This window comes from Pan troglodytes, chromosome 16, assembly GCF_028858775.2.
Source record: "Pan troglodytes isolate AG18354 chromosome 16, NHGRI_mPanTro3-v2.0_pri, whole genome shotgun sequence".
NCBI classification, from domain to species: Eukaryota; Metazoa; Chordata; class Mammalia; order Primates; family Hominidae; genus Pan; species Pan troglodytes.
In genome coordinates this window covers 33,231,429-33,249,254 of record NC_072414.2, presented here as the reverse complement: position 1 = coordinate 33,249,254, position 17,826 = coordinate 33,231,429, and the positions used below count along the sequence as shown (strand labels likewise).

At 45.0% G+C, this 17,826-nt stretch overlaps 1 protein-coding gene across 1 annotated transcript in view; it reads right to left on the bottom strand.

Annotated features, from left to right (window-relative positions):
* Positions 1-2,045: 2,045 nt before the first annotated feature.
* Positions 2,046-17,826, bottom strand: part of CHP1 (calcineurin like EF-hand protein 1) — a 45,668-nt gene continuing 29,887 nt past the window's right edge. The window contains exons 4-7 of the mRNA XM_523056.8: positions 16,042-16,169; positions 8,334-8,395; positions 5,051-5,173; positions 2,046-4,600 (exon numbers count right to left, since the gene is read on the bottom strand). Coding sequence (XP_523056.2) covers positions 4,547-4,600; positions 5,051-5,173; positions 8,334-8,395; positions 16,042-16,169 — 367 coding nt within the window. The 3' untranslated portion in view covers positions 2,046-4,546. The remainder of the gene's footprint in view (positions 4,601-5,050; positions 5,174-8,333; positions 8,396-16,041; positions 16,170-17,826) is intronic.

Genomic DNA, 17,826 nt, shown 5'->3' with positions numbered 1-17,826 from the left:
TCGTCTTGCTCGCGCGCGCTCTCCTTGCGTCGTAGGTTGGTTGGAATGCACGTCAATCAATAGCACTCGCCCCACTCTTTCGATCCGGATTGGGTCCCAGAATTGAGGTAACACGGAGAAATGCTTTTGTAATTCAATTATAAAGAATGTAAAATTTCCGCCGTAGAAGCTGTACCACGTGGTAAGATAGTGTGGCTAGGCCGCGTGACTATTTTAAGCCACTGTTAGGTTAAACTGTAGTACTAATAATTTCATTCTCAGGCCCGAGGGTTTTTGTTTTGTTTTGTTTTTTGAAACAGAGTCTCTCGCTGTCGCCCAAGCTGGAGTGCAGTGGCGCGATCTTGACTCACTGCAACCTCCGCCTCCCGGGTTTAAACGATTCTCCTGCCTCAGCCCCTCAAGTAGCTGGGACTACAGGCGCATGCCACCACACCCAGCTAATTTTTGTATTTTTAGTAGAGACGAGATTTCACTACGTTGGCCAGACTGGTGTCGAACTCCTGACCTCAGGTGATCCACCCGCCTCGGTCTCCCGAAGTGCTGGGATTACAGGCATGAGCCACCGCGCCCAGGCTTTTAATCCAGGGGTAGCACAACACCTAGGGAAAAAATTTAATGGTTCCAGTTTGTCTCTGTCTTTGACTCTTAAAGGGCCCAAACGTTGTCCTGCTGTTTACAGCTTTGGTCAATACAGGAGAGAAGGATTCGTCACTTTTCTGAAGGCCCTCCTGCATAGAGGAAACCTGCTGTAACTGGCAGTTTTGTTGTTTGCTACACCCAACTGTAGGGCATCCTTTCTTCTGCATCATTTCCCAGAGGGGCAGGTGTCAGGCCTCTGAGCCCAAGCTAAGCCATCATATCCCCTGTGACCTGCACGTATACATCCAGATGGCCTGAAGCAACTGAAGATCCACAAAGAAGTGAAAATAGCCTTAACTGATGACATTCACCATTGTGATTTGTTTCTGCCCCACCCTAACTGATCAATGTACTTTGTAATCTCCCCACCCTTAAGAAGGTTCTTTGTAATTCTCCCCACCCTTGAGAATGTACTTTGTGAGATCCACCCCCTGCCCACAAAACATTGCTCCTAACTCCACCACCTATCCCCAAACCTGTAAGAACTAATGATAATCCACCACCCTTTGCTGACTCTCTTTTCCGACTCATCCCACCTGCACCCAGGTGAAATAAACAGGCTTGTTGCTCACACAAAGCCTGTTTGGTGGTCTCTTCACACGGACACGTGACAGCAGGGAGGGTATACGTGGGGTGGCTCCTCTTCGGGGTTATGACAAGCGGGGCCCAGCGTAGGCAGTGTAGGTCCACTGTGCTTGCCAAACACCAAGAGGGCTGTCATCTGGGTGGATTCTTAGAAATGCAGGTTCCTGGCCTGGCGCGGTGGCACACGGCTGTAATCCCAGCACTTTGGGAGGCTGAGGCGGGTGGATCAGCTGAGGTCAGGAGTTCAAGACCAGCCTGGCCAACATGGTGAAACCCCAATCTCTACCAAAAATACAAAAATTAGCCAGGTGTGGTGGCACGTGCCTGTAATCCCAGCTACTCAGGAGGCTGAGGCAGGAGAATTGCTTGAACCTGGGAGGCGGAGGTTGCAGTGAGCCAAGACTGTGCCATTACACTCCAGCCTGGGCAAGAGTGAGACTCCATCTCAAAAAAGAAATGAAAAGAAAAAGCCATGTAAAACCAGAGTATGTCACCGCTGAGGCTGCACATGAATGAGGAGGTGGGCAACTTAAGGAATGGACATATACTGGATTTTTAGGCTTTTCTACATTTAAGGAGTCAGGGAGTCAAGAATAGAAATTGCGTCTTAGCTGGAATGAATGGGAAGTGGCCACGGCTGACAAAACCATGTCGAAGCCAAAAGTGTTGGCCCCTCGATGAATGTTTCCACTTCATGTATCCAGGCAGCAGCAGAGTAGACTGCAGCTGACAGTACAGACATAAACTTGAGTAAGGGAGACACTGTGATTTCAAACTTGAAGGGACTAAGTTACATAAAATTCTTGTAAAATGGACAAAAGTTATTTTGTTTCAACCACAAGTATTTATTGATGGATCGAAGATACAATTTTAATGGAACAATAAGGCACAACCGTGGATTAAAACACTTTGCTATACAGCCAAAAGGGGGGAAAAGCTATAACCTTAGGAACTTTATGCCAATCAAGAAGCCTCTAAAGTACCTCTCTAATAGATCAGTATCAGACATTCTTCCCTTTTACATAATTCCTATATTACATCACTTAATCATAAAATCTGACTGATACTTCATAAAGAATTCCTCATTCATTTATATTTGAGCCATCCAGCCTGGCTACTCCCCTGTTCTCCACCCTTTTCCATCACTTTGCAGTGGTATTTTTTAGCAATCTTCAATAGTTTTCCAAAGCAAGGAAACAAGCAAGCAAGCAATGAGTCAGAAAGTCAGCCAAGGGCAGATGTGTGGCTAAATACACTCATAGAGACATACATTAGGATAGCAATAGCCTGATTCACTTAAGTCTAAACTAAGCTGACTTGGCAGAAAAGTTGCTGTGGCTCGCTCAAAGACCTGTAATGCCACCTTAGGTTGTGCTACTAGTGCCAGACCTCTTGTTTTTAAGGGATTAGCAGTGGTCTAAACAAGGAGCCAGGGAGCTAATGTAACCAGGCAGCTAATGACACAACAGTCAATGCTTTGGACATGTATTAGGAGCAGACTGTGGCTTCCGTCATTAACATTTGCCAAGTGTAAAATTCATAAAGAATTTTGCGGCTGAGCACGGTGGCTCATGCCTGTAATCCCAGCACTTTGGGAGGCCGAGGCAGGAGGATCACCTGAGGTCAGGAGTTCAAGACCAACCTGGCCAACATGGTGAAACTCCCTCTCTACTAAAAATGCAAAAATTACCCAGGTATGGTGGCACACGTCTGTAATCCCAGCTACTTGGGAGGCTGAGGTGGGAGAATTGCTTGAACCCAGGAGGCAGAGGTTGCAGTGAGCCAAGATCACGCCACTGCACTCCAGCCTGGGTGACAGAGTGAGACTCCATCTCAAAAAAAAGAATTTTGTGCAAAACTTCAAGACACTAAGGAAACAATCTTTAAATATTTTGGACTGGGGCCAGGCGTGGTGGCTCACACCTGTAATCCCAGCACTTTGGGAGGCTGAGGCAGGCGGATCACGAGGTCAGGAGTTCGAGACCAGCCTGGCCAACATGGTGAAACCCTGTCTCCACTAAAAATACAAAAAATTAGCCGGGCATGGTGGTGCACACCTGTAATCCCAGCTACTTGGGAGGCTGAGGCAGGAGAATCGCTTAAACCCAGGAGGCTGAGGTTGCAGTGAGCGATCGCACCACTGCACTCCAGCCTGGGTGACAGAGCAAGACTCTGTCTCAAAAAAAAAAAAAAAAAAAAAAAAAAATTTGGACTGGGATATTAGGCACTTCCGTAACACTAATATTTCTACTTGGAAATGTGAAGTGGAAAACATTCCAGTGCACATAACACTGAGGCATAAACCATGCTGCAAAGGTGTGAATGCATGAGGCTTTATAGGGTGCCCAGCCTCCTTGTTAAAAAAAAGCCATGAGAAAGTCCCTAGGCATATTGTCAGAGCAGCCATTCTGGTGGTAACGGTGTCCCCAAACTAAGCAAACCTGTAAGCATACTGCTGCTTTTTCAACAGTCAACATTGCACTAACAAGAGGAGCCACACAGGTACAAAGTTGAGAATCAGAGGCCAGAGATAGAGTGATGTGGGCAAGCAACCTAGAAGACTTGACTCCATACCTCCCACCAAGGCCACCTTTCAAAAAGGGTATCTCCACCCAGCAGCCTTTGATGACAGAGCAGAGTGCAGAGGATGGTCTCATACTTCTGAGAGAAGTATTGATTACCAAAAAGCTCCTGGAGAGGCAACATCCCAGAGGCCCATTTAATAATGAAGGTAAATAAAAACTGCCAGACCCCTGAACTATCCTGCCAAGTCAGAAATACATATATAGGACATAGCTTGTGGTGCCAAGTAGAACAGAGGAGATTTTGAGGCTTAATGAAAAGCAGAAAGACTGCCAGAGTAAGTGAACAGTATGTTGGAAGACAGGGAAGTAGGAAGCAAAGAACATATAAAAAGGATGAAGAAGCATGCTGGCAGACTCGCTGGAGGGAAGGCAGCAGGGCTACAGTCTACATCTGGTGAAAGAGCTTTGCTGGCTTGTTCTTGGCATGGTTGCCTCTCTCACTTTCTCAGACTGGATGGATGTGTGGCATTCAGCAGCAGAATGGGGAAGATGATATTTATAAATGAAGAACTAGTGAATGGATACTGAACAGAAATATATAGGGTGTACCATTCTGTAATGCCCTGTTTATACACCAAAGGCAGGTTTGTGTTGACAGAACATATTTGGGGTTGTCATGCAACAGCAGTAGTACTTTGGGAGAAGGGGAATGAGGGGGTGGAGGTGGAGTTGGTAGAAGGAGGACTTTCAAGTTCCAGTTCTTAAATACTAGACCGCAAGGAACAGTTTGGTCTCCTTTAGTGAAGAAATCGGATGCTCATTTTCTGTTCTACATCCACCTTCTCCAAAACCTGGGGGAGAAAACCAGTAACAGTTACAAAGGTTATGAAGATTACAACACTCCCAAGCTCTTATCTGAGTAATGTTTTCCCCCCTTCCTCCTGTGCAGTAAAACGTAACTTTTTTTTTTTTTTTTTTTTGGAGGCAGAGTCTCACTCTGTTGCCAGGCTGGAGTGCAGTGGTGTGGTCTCGGCTCACTGCAACCTTGGCCTCGTGGGTGCAAGCGATTCTCCTGCCTCAGCCTCCCAAGTAGCTGGGATTACAGGCACGCGCCACCACGCCTGGCTAATTTTTGTATTTTTAGTACAGATGAGGTTTCACCATGTTAGCCAGGCTGGTCTTGAACTCCTGACCTCGTGATCCGCCCACCTTGGCCTCCTAAAGTGCTGGGATTACAGGTGTAAGCCACCGCGCCCAGCCACTAAAACGTAACTTTTTCAAACAAGAAGTAAGTGACCAACCTTAACAAATTCTGTGAAAGATATGGCACTGTCCCCATCCTGATCAGCCTCCTGAATGGTCCTGTCTGCGATGCTGCCCAGCTGCTCATCTGAGATATTTACTCCGACCATCATGCGTAGCACCTGGAAGACCAAGAGCCAGGAATTACAAGGGCCTTGGGAATCAGAGGGACTCTTTACTAAGATTAAAAATAAAGCTATCACCATCCTCCTTTTCCTTTGATGCCCTCAAATACAGTCATGCACTGCATAATAATGTTTTGGTTAATGACCGACTGCATATATAATGGTGGTGCTATAAGATTATAATACTGTATTTTGATGAGAACATATGGACACAAAAAGGGGAACCACAGACACTGGGGCCTACCAGAGGGTGGAGTAGGAGGTGAGAGAGAAACAGAAGAAATAACTACTGGGTACTAGGCTTAGTACCTGGGTGGCAAAATAATCTGTACATCAAACCCCCATGACAAGAGTTTACCTACATAACTAACCTGCATATGTAGCCCTGAACCTAAAAGTTAAATCTTTTTCCTTTTTTTTTTTTTGTTTTTGAGACGGAGTCTCACTCTGTTGCCCAGGCTGGAGAGCAGTGGCACGATCTCAGCTCACTGCAAGCTCTGCCTTCTGGGTTCACGCCATTCTCCTGCCTCAGCCTCCTGCGTAGCTAGGATTACAGGGGCCTGCCACCGTGCCCGGCTAGGCTAATTTTTTGTATTTTTAGTAGAGATGGGGTTTCAGCATGTTAGCCAGGATGGTCTCGATCTCCTGACCTCGTGATCCGCTCACCTCGGCCTCCCAAAGTGCTGGGATTACAGGCATGAGCCACTGCGCCTGGCCAAAAAATTTGTTAAAAAAGATTACAATACCATATTTTTACTGTACCTTTTCCATGTTTAGATGTAAGTATTTGTTTTTGGGTTTTTTTTTTGAGACAGGGTCTCGCTCTGTTGCCCAAGCTGGAGTGCTGGGTTGCGAATGTGGCTCACTGCAGCCTCACCTCCCAAGTTCAAGTGATCCTCTCACCTCAGCCTCCCCCAAGGAACTGGTACTACACTACAGGTGTGTGCAACCATGCCTTTTTTTTTTTTTTCCCTGAGGCGGAGTTTCACTCTTGTTGCCCAGGCTGGAGTGCAATGGCACGATCTCAGCTCACTGCAACCTCTGCCTCCCCAGTTCAAGCGATTCCCCTGCCTCAGCCTCCCGAGTAGCTGGGATTACAGGGATGTGCCACCACACCCAGCTAATTTTTGTATTTTTAATAGAGATGGGGTTTCGCCATGTTGGCCAGGCTGGTCTCGAACTCCTGACCTCATGATCTGCCCGCCTCCGCCTCCCAAAGTGCTGAGATTACAAGTGTGAGCCACTGCGCCCAGCCACTTGGCTAATTTTTCAAAATTTTTTTGTAGGAATGAGGTCTCACTGTGTTGCCCAGGCAGGCCTTCAACTCCTGGGCTCAAGCAATTCTCCCTCTGCCACCTCCCAAAGCGCCGAGATTATAGGCGTGAGCCACCATGCCCAGCCACAGATATGTTTAGATACACAAATACTTACCATTATGTTACAACTGCATATAGTAGTCAGAACAGTAACGTGCTGCATGGGTTTGTAGTCTAGGAACAATAGGCCACACCACATAGCCTAGGTGTGTAGTAGGCTATACCATCTAGGTTCATGTAGGTACATTCTATGATGTTCCTACAACTACAAAATTGCCTAACATTGCATATCTCAGAATGTATCCCCATCTTTACCATCATGTGACTAAGTAACAGCTAAAAGGCTGAAACCCTTATCTTCTCATCTAGGCAATGATGTAAGCAGAACTTATCTAGGTGACTGGATAAGAAGACAAAGACTAAGGGAGAGTCCTTTGCATTTTGCCCTTCCTCATTCTTCTTACCTCATTCTGTCTGGTGGCACTGCAGCCACCCTGGAGCCATGAGGTGAGTAATATGAGCTATGGATGCCAGGGCAAGAACACAGAATAAGCCTGGTTCCTGGACATCAGTTAGGTACTGTACCAGCCTGGACAATCTATGCCAAACATTCTTGTTGCGTGAGCCTAACCAGTTCCTTATTGATTTAAATCAGTTTGGTGGGGCTTTCTGAAATCCCACCCAAAATGTAGTCCTCTTTGAAGTGCTGCATTAAGCCAACTATTCCTAAAGTATGGCACAAGAAAACATAAAAATCCTTGAAGAGTTAAATGCTAAATCCCCTTCTGAGAAAAATAACAAGCACAATTAAAAGGCTGCGAGAATTGAGTAAGAGAATTTAACACTGTTTCACCAAATCTGTCTTAAACTTAACCAATCCTTGGGCCCCTGGGAATTCTATTAACATCTTTAGGGTGTGAACATACTTTGAAAATTGCTTCCTTAAACAAAATAAGCAACTTTAACAATTTGACTGTCACGCAATATGGAAAGGCTGGTTCTTAGGCAATATGAAATGGGGGACAGGGTACCTTTCTGACTCCTTATATTATTATTGCAGTCAGCCACCTCTGTCTTCAGATGGTAAGAACTGAGCTTTTCCACAGAAAGGAAAGGGCCTCTCGCCCAGTGGCTCATAGACTTCCTTTCCTCCACTCCTTTACTCCGTTCTACAATCTCATGAAATAGATTTTTTTTTTTTTTTGAGATGGAGTCTCACTCTGTTGCCCAGGCTGGAATGCAATGGCACGATCTCGGCTTACTGCAACCTCCACCTCCCAGGTTCAGGCGATTCTCCTGCCTCAGCCTCTTGAGTAGCTGGGATTATAGGTGTCCAACAGCATGCCTGGCTAATTTTTGTATTTTTAGTAGAGACGGGATTTTGCCATATTGGTCAGGCTGGTCTCGAACTCCTGACCTCAGGTGATCCACCTGCCTCGGCCTCCCAAAGTGCTGGGATTACAGGTGTGAGCCAAAGCACCCGGCCGATGGCTAATTTTTGTATTTTTACTAGAAATGGGTTTTTACCATGTTGGCCAGGCTGCCCTTGAACTCCTGACCTCAGGTGATCTGCCTGCCTTGGCATCCCAAAATGCTGGGATTACAGGCGTGAGCCACCATGCCCAGCCTAGTTAGCTTTTAAATAGTGGAGACATCTGTCTATGAAAACACAATGAGCCATTTCAAGTTTTCCCAGGTCATCTCCTTTGTCTTATAACCAGGACAGGACTCTGCACATAGCAGGTATTAAATAAATGCTTACTAAAGGAAAGAATAGTTCCTGCCCACACTAATAAGCAGGCAGAGTCCAAGCACAAGTTCTTGAGGAGCTCTCCACATACCTGTAACAGCTCATCACGGGAGATCTTTTCATCTTTATCCAAATCATATAGTCGAAAAGCAACTGTAAGGGAAAAATACAAAGTTAGTCAAAATTCTGTAGTGTGTTGCCCCTTCTCAAGGAACTAAATATATAAGACACTAGACAGAAAACTGACAGCCAATTAATCGATTTTCCAAGAACAATTGCCATTACTTGTAGGGCTTTAAAAAAGTTGTAACACTGAAGAATTGAGAATTGATGAGTTCTTAGATGAGATGAAGTATGGTCCCTCTTCCAACAAATCAGAAAACTTCATACAAAGAAAGCCAAATGTCCTTTTACTTAACCTAGAATGTTAAACGGCCCCCCCCAAAACACCCCTTACGTGGTTCTGTAAATTAGGTCACCTCACACAAACATCAAATCTACCAGGTACCACTCAGGGAAAACCAACAATAGGCACCACACAGGCACCATGAGAGCTGACCACAGCTTTGGGAATAGAGCCTCCTGGGCAAAATTGTCTCAAATTTCAAGTAATTCTCTACCACTTGGGAGTCCTGGAGGTAAAGAAATTGAGTTTCAAATAAATATGATGGCTCAGATGGTCTCCTGGCCTTATCATGTTTCTTTCTCTTTAAGCCTTCTAGAAACTAGGAGATAGGAGAACTTTGCCTGGGTCCATGAGATAGAAATCAGAAAGCAAAATCATTAGATTTCTGCCATGTTGCTGAAGGGCTACCAAGAGAATAGGGTGATAACACTGGGTGATTTTATAGGTGCTGTGACAAATCGCCAGCCTGAGGATGTGAATGTCTTGTCCCACAACTGAATTTAGCTTGGTTTTTAGGTTTTGAATCACTTCAAGAATGCCACTAAGATTAAGGATCTTAAATAGAGTGCTGCAAATACTAAAAGGCCCAAATCCACTGCTCTAGAGCTATTAAGATCCATGGATTTAGACTCTGTCCTTAGGAACTCACTATCTAGTAGAGGAGGGCAAGACACACGACTCTCGAGTACATCCTAAGCACTACGACATATCCAAAATGCTGGGGGAACAAAGTGTATGGCAGACGTGGCTTTCTGGTGCAGCTGGGGAAATATCAAGGAGAGGTAACATTTGAACAAGGCCTTGAAAGACAAACAGAAATGAGACAAGGGGTGGTCATTCCAGGCAGAGCGATTATTAGGCACAAAGGCATAAGAACATGGATTAATATCTACAGGTTTAAATATCACTCCCCTCCAAAATAAAATGGTGAGTCCACTAAGATGACATAAAAGTAATTTTAAAATCTAATTTACTCCTTGTAAGGTATATATCAGAATTCCAGAGAAAGGAAGTAGCTAGGAGAGACTTCATATATATGTATTTTTTTTCTGCTCTGTTTAATTTGGTTGGTTTATTTTATTTTATTTATTTATTTTTTTCAGACAGGGTCCTGCTCTGTCTCCCAGGCTGGAGTGCAGTAGCACAATCATGACTCACTACAGCCTCAACCTCCCAGGCTCAAAGGATCCTCTCACCTCAGCCTCCAGAGTAGTTGGGACCACAGACACCACACCTGGCTAATTTTTAAAAATTTTTGTAGAGCTAGGGTCTCACTGTGTTGCCCAGGCTGGTGAAAGGTGCAAGGTCTTTGTCTAGATAAATTGTTTTTTTTTGTTGTTGTTGAGACAGAGTCTTGCTCTGTTGCCCAGGCTGGAGTGCAGTGGTGGGATCTCAGCTCACGGCAAGCTCCGCCTCCTGGGTTCACGCCATTCTCCTGCCTCAGCCTCCCGAGTAGCTGGGACTACAGGCGCCCACCACCATGCCTGGCTAATTTTTTGTGTGTGTGTTTTTAGTACAGACAGGGTTTCACCGTGTTAGCCAGGATGGTCTCGATCTCCTAACCTCATGATCTAACCGCATGATCTAACCACCTCGGCCTCCCAAAGTGCTGGGATTACAGGCGTGAGCCACCGCGCCTGGCCTAAATTTTTTTTTTTTTTGAGATGGAGTCTTGCTCTGTCGCCCAGGCTGGAGTGCAGTGGCATGATCTCGGTTCACTGTAACCTCCGCCTCCCGGGTTCAAGCAATTCTGCCTCAACCTCCCGAGTAGCTGGGATTATAGGCATGTGCCACCACGCCCAGCTAATTTTTGTATTTTTAGTAGAGATGGGGTTTCACCATGTTGGCCAGGATGGTCTCGATCTCTTGACCTTGTGATCTACCTGCCTCAGCCTGCCAAAGCCCTGGGATTACAGGCATGAGCCACTGCGCCCAGACAGCTGGTCTTGAACACCTGGGCTCAAGCAATCCTCCTGCCTCAGCCTCCCAAAGTGCTGGGATTATAGGTGTAAGCCACTGTGCCTGGGCCTTCAGCTCAAATTTCAACTCCTCAGAGAGGTTTTCACTGACCACTCTTTCTATAGTGACATCTCCCTATGCCTTTCTCATCTCATGTATTCACTTCCTTCACAGACCTTGTCACCACAATAAATCTTGTTTATTCACCCGTCTTCTCTATAGTCTGTCTCTCTTATTAGATCATAAGTTCTAAGAAAGCAAGGGCCTTACCTGATTTATTCATCACTGTATCCTGGGCCTAAAATAGTACCTGGCATGTAGTAGGTGCTCAAACATTTGTTTAATGAAAAACCAAAGGAATGATCTCAGTCAAACCTTTACCTTCCTTTTTTATGTTTTTTTGTTTTTTTTTTAAGAGATAGGGCCTCACTCTGTCACTGGAGTGCAGTGGTGCAATCATGGCTCACTGCAGACCCAAACTTCTGGGCTCAAGTGATCCTCCTGCCTCAGCCTCCTGAGCAGCTAGGAATACAGGCATGTGCCACCATGCCCAGCTCAATTTTTTTTTTTTTTTGTAGATACTGTTGCCCAGGTTCTGTTGCCCAGGCTCTGTTGCCCAGGCTACAAACCTTTACCTTTACTTCAATCAATGCTATTGCTTCTTTTTTGTTTTCTTTTTGGGAGACGGAGTCTTGCTCTGTCACCCAGGCTGGAGTGCAGTGGTGCGATCTCAGATCACTGAAACCTCTGCCTCCCGGGTTCAAGCAATTTTCCTGTCTCAGCCTCCTGAGTAGCTGGGACTACAGGTATGTGCCACCACGCCCAGCTAATTTTTGTATTTTTAGTAGAGACAGGGTTTCACCATGTTAGCCAAGCTGGTCTCAAACTCCTGACCTCAAGCAATCTGCCTACTTTGGCCTCCCAAAGTGTTGGGATTACAGGAATGAGCCACCATGCCCGGCTGCTTCTTTTATTGTGGTAAAATATACATAAAATGTATCATTTAAACCTTTTCTACAGGTACAGTTCCGTGGCATTAAGTACTTTCACACTGTTGTGCAAGCATCACCACCATCCATCTCCCCATAACTTCTGCATCTTCACTAGCGGAAAATGTACCCTTTTAACAATAACTCCATTACCATCACCACCACCATCCCCCAGCCCTGGGCAACCACCGTTCTACTTTCTGTCTCTACAAATTTGACCACTCTGGAAACCTCACATAAGAGGAATCATACAATATTTGTCCTTTATATCCACTTTATTTCACTCAGCATAATGTCTTCAAGATTCATCCATGTTGTACCATTTGCCAGAATTTCCTTTTTTTTTTTGAGATGGAGTCTTGCTCTGTTGCCCAAGCTAGAGTGCAGTGGCGCAATCTCAGCTCACTGCAACCTCTGCCTCCCGGGTTCAAGCAATTCTCCTGCCTCAGCCTCCCGACTAGCTGGGATTACAGGTATCCACCACCATGCCAGGCTAATTTTTGTATTTTTAGTAGAGATGGGATTTCACCACATTGGCCAGGCTGGTCTCGAACTTCTGATCTCATGATCCACCCACCTCGGCCTCCCAAAATGCTGGGATTACAGGTGTGAGCCACCGCTCCCGGCCTCAGAATTTTCTTTTTTAATACAGACTAATATTTCATTGTGTGTGTACACAACATTTTATTTATCCATTCATCTGTCGATGGACACTAGGATTGCTTCTACCTTTTGGATTCTTTGAATAATGCTGCTATTTCTTCCTGGCTACTCTCCCAAGCTCTACTCCGCCTATACTCCTCAACACCCAAGAAAAATATTCTAATGTAGACTCTTTATTTCCACATCATTATGTGTTATAAAAACTTAAACCATTTAAGAAGACAATTAGAATGTGGGAAGGAAAACCTGTAGACCTCTAGAATTCTCTCTTACTTACCATGCCCTGGGCCTAAGATGAATTATACCTTTCACTTTTTTTTTTAAAACACTATCCACCTGTAGATAGGGTTGTACCTTTTACACAAAGCACTATTATTACTATTATTATTATTATTCTTTGAGATGGAGTTTCACTCTTATTGCCCAGTCTGGAGTGCAATAGCGTGATCTCGGCTCACTGTAATATCAGCCTCCCAGGTTCAAGCAATTCTCCTGCCTCAGTCTCCTGAGTAGGTGGAATTACAGGCATGCACCACCATGCCTGGCTAATTTTGTATTTTTAGAAGAGACGTGGTTTCACCATGTTGGTCAGGCTGGTCTCGAACTCCTGACCTCAGGTGATCCACCCACCTCGGCCTCCCAAAGTGCTGGGATTACAGGCATGAGCCACCACGCCTGGCCTACAGAAAGCATTATTATAACCTCACCAATCCAAAGAGGAAAGCAATAAGGTACCACTTCCAGGAGACAAACAGAAGAGCAGAGTGGCACTATGTGTGCTTGGGCCTGTGCCTACATGGGCATAGTTCAGCCTTGCTGATCGTGATTAAAATTCTCTCACCGTGGCTTAGAAAAGAAATAGAACAAAGTGTGTTCTCAGAGTTCCTGAAGACAGTATTCTATGCAAAGTATAACCCATAATAAAATTTGGTTCCACTCCTCTGTAAACCCACATTTCTTTTTTTTTTTTTGAGATGGAGTTTTGCTGTTGCCCAGGCTGGAGAGTAATGGTGCAATCTTGGCTAACTGCAACCTCTGCCCCGCAGGTTCAAAGTATTCTCCTGTCTCAGCCTCCCGAGTACCTGAGATTACAGGCGCCCGCCACCACGCCCAGCTAATTTTTTGTATTTTTAGTACAGACAGGGTTTCACCATGTTGGCCAGGCTGGTCTTGAACCCCTGATCTCAAGTGATCCACCCACCTTGGCCTCCCAAAGTGCTGGGATTACAGGCATGAGCCATCATGCCTGGCCTGTAAACCCAGATTTCTAAGTAACACATCTCCTTTTTTTTTTTTTTTTTTGAGACAGAGTCTCGCTCTATCACCCAGGCTGGAGTGCAATGGCATGATCTCGGCTCACTGTAGCCTCCACCTCCCAGGTTCAAGCAATTCTCCCGCCTCAGCCTCCTGAGTAGCTGGGATTACAGGCACTCGCCATTATGCCTGGCTAATTTTTTTTGTATTTTTGTAGAAATGGGGTTTCACTATGTTGGCCAGACTTGTCTCGAACTCCTGACCTCAGGTGATCCGCCTGCCTCAGCCTCCCAAAGTGCTGGGATTACAGGCGTGAGCCACCGCACCTGGCCCACATCCCCTTTCTCTAAGGTAAATGTGTCTCAGTGGCAAATGTATTGCTAGGTATATGACATTCAATTGCTCTCAGTCTACAGTAAGAGGCACCATGCTACAGCTTATATAGCCCTGTGGGAACTTCAAAGAGAAGCAACACATTTAGACAGAAATTGAGGACTTCTCGGACTCTTCTAGTCTTTTCTTTGGCATTAGAATAGCTTCGGTTTTACTGGTCTAATTACATGAATGTGATCCCTATACATAGACTGCAACAGAATTCTAATTAATTTTTAGCTTCCTATAAAAGTTAATCCAACAGCCAAGACTAAAGTATGTAATGAAAAAAACAGGCTGGGTATGGAGGCTCATGCCTGTAATCCCAGCACTTTGGGAGGCCAAGGTGGGATGATTGCTTGCGTCCAAGATTTCGAGACCAGTCTGGACAACATAGTGAGACCCTGTCCCTACAAAAAATTAGAAAATAAAAAATTAGCTGGGTGTAGTGCACACGCCTGTGGTCCCAGCAACTTGAGAGGCTGAGGCAAAAAGATCACTTGAGCCAGGAAAGTCAAGGCCATAGTGAGCTGTGATCACGCCACTGCACTCAGCCTGGGTGACAGAGTGAGACCCTATCTCAAAAAATTAAGCAAAAACAAAATAAAACCAAGCATAACCTGCATAGCACTTTGTTATTATTCTATCTCATCCTGAAGTCTGCCATTTCTGTGGCATTCCAACCTTTTTCCTTAGCAGAACCCCAACCACAGCATCAGGAGGGGAATCTCATTAGCCTAATCTCCTCGGCACTCGCACTTTCCTGACCTGAACTGACTTATCAAAGTGAGGGGAAGGACTTACATTCCATGCTTGGGAGGAGTGTTGCTCAATTTCAGTCTCGATCTCTCTCTATATATATCTCTCTTCCTCTACTGCCAGATGTGAACAAGAAAAAAAAAAGCCCTGTTAACAACTGAGAGCTGTCATGTGACCATAATACTTTAGGATAAAACAGACTATGAGGATGGCAGAGTAAAGAGAAAAATCCCTAGTTCTTGAAACAGAATCAACCCTCCTGCCGGCCTAATCTGACTTGTAAAGTGAGCTAATATAGTTCCCTATTGTTTAAGCCAGCTGAGTCAGCTAAAGGTATCCTAAGACACCATGTAACGCCCAAATCCACTAGTGCTATTTCGAAGATTTTGTTTTGTTTTCTTTTCTTTGTTGAGACAGAGTTTCTGTCACCTGGGCTGAAGTGCAGTGGTGCCATCAAGGTTCACTGCAGCCTCAACCTCTCAGGCTCAAGCAATTCTCCCACCTCAGCCTCCCAAGTACCTGGGACCACAGGTGCCTGCCACCACACCTGGCTAATTTTTGTATTTTTATTAGAGACAATGTTTCACCATGTTGCCCAGGCTGGTCTCAAACTCCTGGGCTCAAGTGATCTACCTACCTTGGCCTCCCAAAGTGCTGGGATTACAGGCATGAGCCACTGCGCCCAGCCTTCAGTCAGTTTTAATACAACTGTAATTTCAACTTGTACTGAATAAAAAGATAAATTTAATTTCAATTTCCTGGAGAAGTGTTGTAAGGGATTGGGCAATATTGTACATGAACCAATAAGGGCAGAAGGGAAGGCAAACAAGTATTAAAGGAAAAGAGGCATGAGACACGGGTATAAAAATTAAATCTTGCACTGTATCCAGCTGTCCCCCATTACTTAAGTCACATCCGGTGTCTATCAAATTCTAAGATGAGCTGAGGATTGCCATTATTCCTTAAAGGTGGGGCCTGGGTCTTGTTCACTATTGCCATGCTAGCACTTAACACAGTGCCTGGCACACGGTAGGTGCTCAATGAATTATAATGATACTAGGTAACACTTATTAAGTACCTAGTATATGCCAGGCACTATGTGAAGCACTTGACATTTATTAACTCATTTAATCCTCACAACAATCCAATGTGGAACCCCTTAGTATCCTATTTTACAGAAGAGAAAACTGAAGCCCAAAGAGGTTAAGTACCTTGCCCAAAGTCACACGGCCAAAAAAGGGTAGACTAGTATTTAATCTTGGCCAGTTTAGCTCCAGAGTCTGAGGTCTTAACCAGTATGCTCTTGTAGATGCTTGTTCAAATAATGAGTGAGTAAATACATGACTTTTAAAAAATGAAAAGCAAGTATTTTAAGCCAGAAGACTTTAGCTCCTTACAGTGCAGTTTGTTGCTTCGGCTGTTGAGTGGTTCGGGTCCATTCACATCTTTGCTCTTTTCATTATCCTCAATGGGGCGGAAATGAGCCAAAGTTCGCATGAATCCACGGAAGTTTACCTGGTCCTCTCTGATTGTGAAACATAACAAACACAACACCATGTCAATCACAGTGATTATTTCTTATGAATTAAACATACTGGCAACAGCTTTAGCTACGGTAGCCTGAAAGTTCATTTAATGAGGTTTCTTTCCATACGCATGGTACTTTGGGACTCACAGTACCATATCATTTAAGCCTCACCCCAACCTTGTAAGGCAGGTGCTATTACTCCCACTTTATAAATGATTTAACCAGATTTAGGTAACAGGACTTACCAGGGATAGAGTTATCTATTGAATTTACTTGCATCTCTTTTCCAAAAAATGAATGTAGAGTAGTGCCAGCACTATACAAGACAGCCAGAACTTGAACTCATTGCTTTGAACTCTGCAGCGAGCCACAGGCAGCCCAATGGCTCCTCAGCCACCTCCCACATCTCCCCCATCTTCCCTGCAGTAATGTATACCAAGGGATATTTTAAAATTAAGGCACATTATGGAAAGGCTGCTTTTAAAATAAAGTTTATTTAATTTTTAATTTTCCTTATTTATTTATTTATTTATTTATTTTGAGACAGAGTCTTGCTCTGTCACCCAGGCTGGAATGCAGTGGCACTACCTCGGCTCACTGCAACCTCCGCCTCCTGGGTTCAAGCAATTCTCCTGCCTTAGCCTCCTGAGTAGCTGGAACTACAGACACCCGCCACCATGCCCGGCTAATTTTTTGCATTTTTTTTTTTTTTTTTGAGATGGAGTTTTGCTCTTGTTGCCCAGGCTGGAATGCAAAGGCGCGATCTCAGCTCACTGCAACCTCCGCCTCCCTGGTTCAAGCGATTCTCCTGCCCCAGCCTCTGGAGTAGCTGGGATTACAGGCATGCGCCACCACGCTCAGCTAATTTTATATTTTTAGTAGAGACGGGGTTTCTCCATGTTGGTCAGGCTAGTCTCGAACTCCCAACCTCAGGTGATCCGCCCGCCTCGGCCTCCCAAAGTGGTGGGATTACAGGTGTGAGCTGCTGCACCCAGCCTAATTTTTTGTATTTTTAGTACAGACAGGGTTTCACCGTGTTAGCTAGGATCATCTCAATCTCCTGACCTCATGATCTGCCCACCTCGGCCTCCCAAAGTGCTGGGATTACAGGCATGAGCCACCATGCCCAGCCAAGTTTATTTAATTATAAAAGCAAACATATATTTGAAAATGTGGAAAAAAGAAAAGTAGATAGAAAAATACTGATCCGAGTTCTACCAATTACAACCATAGTTAATATAAATATATTTTCTGGCTGGGCACGGTGGTCCATGCCCATCATCCTAATACTTTGGGAGGCTGAGGCAGGCAGATCACTTGAGGCCAGGAGTTGAGACCAGCCTGACCAACATGGTAAAATCCTGTCTCTACTAAAAATACAAAAAAATTAGCTGGACGTGGTAGTGGGCACCTGTAATCCCAGCTACTCGGGAGGGTGAGGCAGGAGAATCGCTTGAAACTGGGAGGCGGAGGCTGCGGTGAGCCTAGATTGCACCACTGCACTCCAGCCTGTGCGACATAGCAAGACTACGTCAAAAAAAAAGAAAAGGAAAGGAAAGGGAAAGGAAAGGAAAAGGAAGGAAAAGGAAGGAAGGGAGGGAGGAAAGGAAGGAAGGAAGGAATCAATCAATTAATCAATCAATCAATCAGCCAG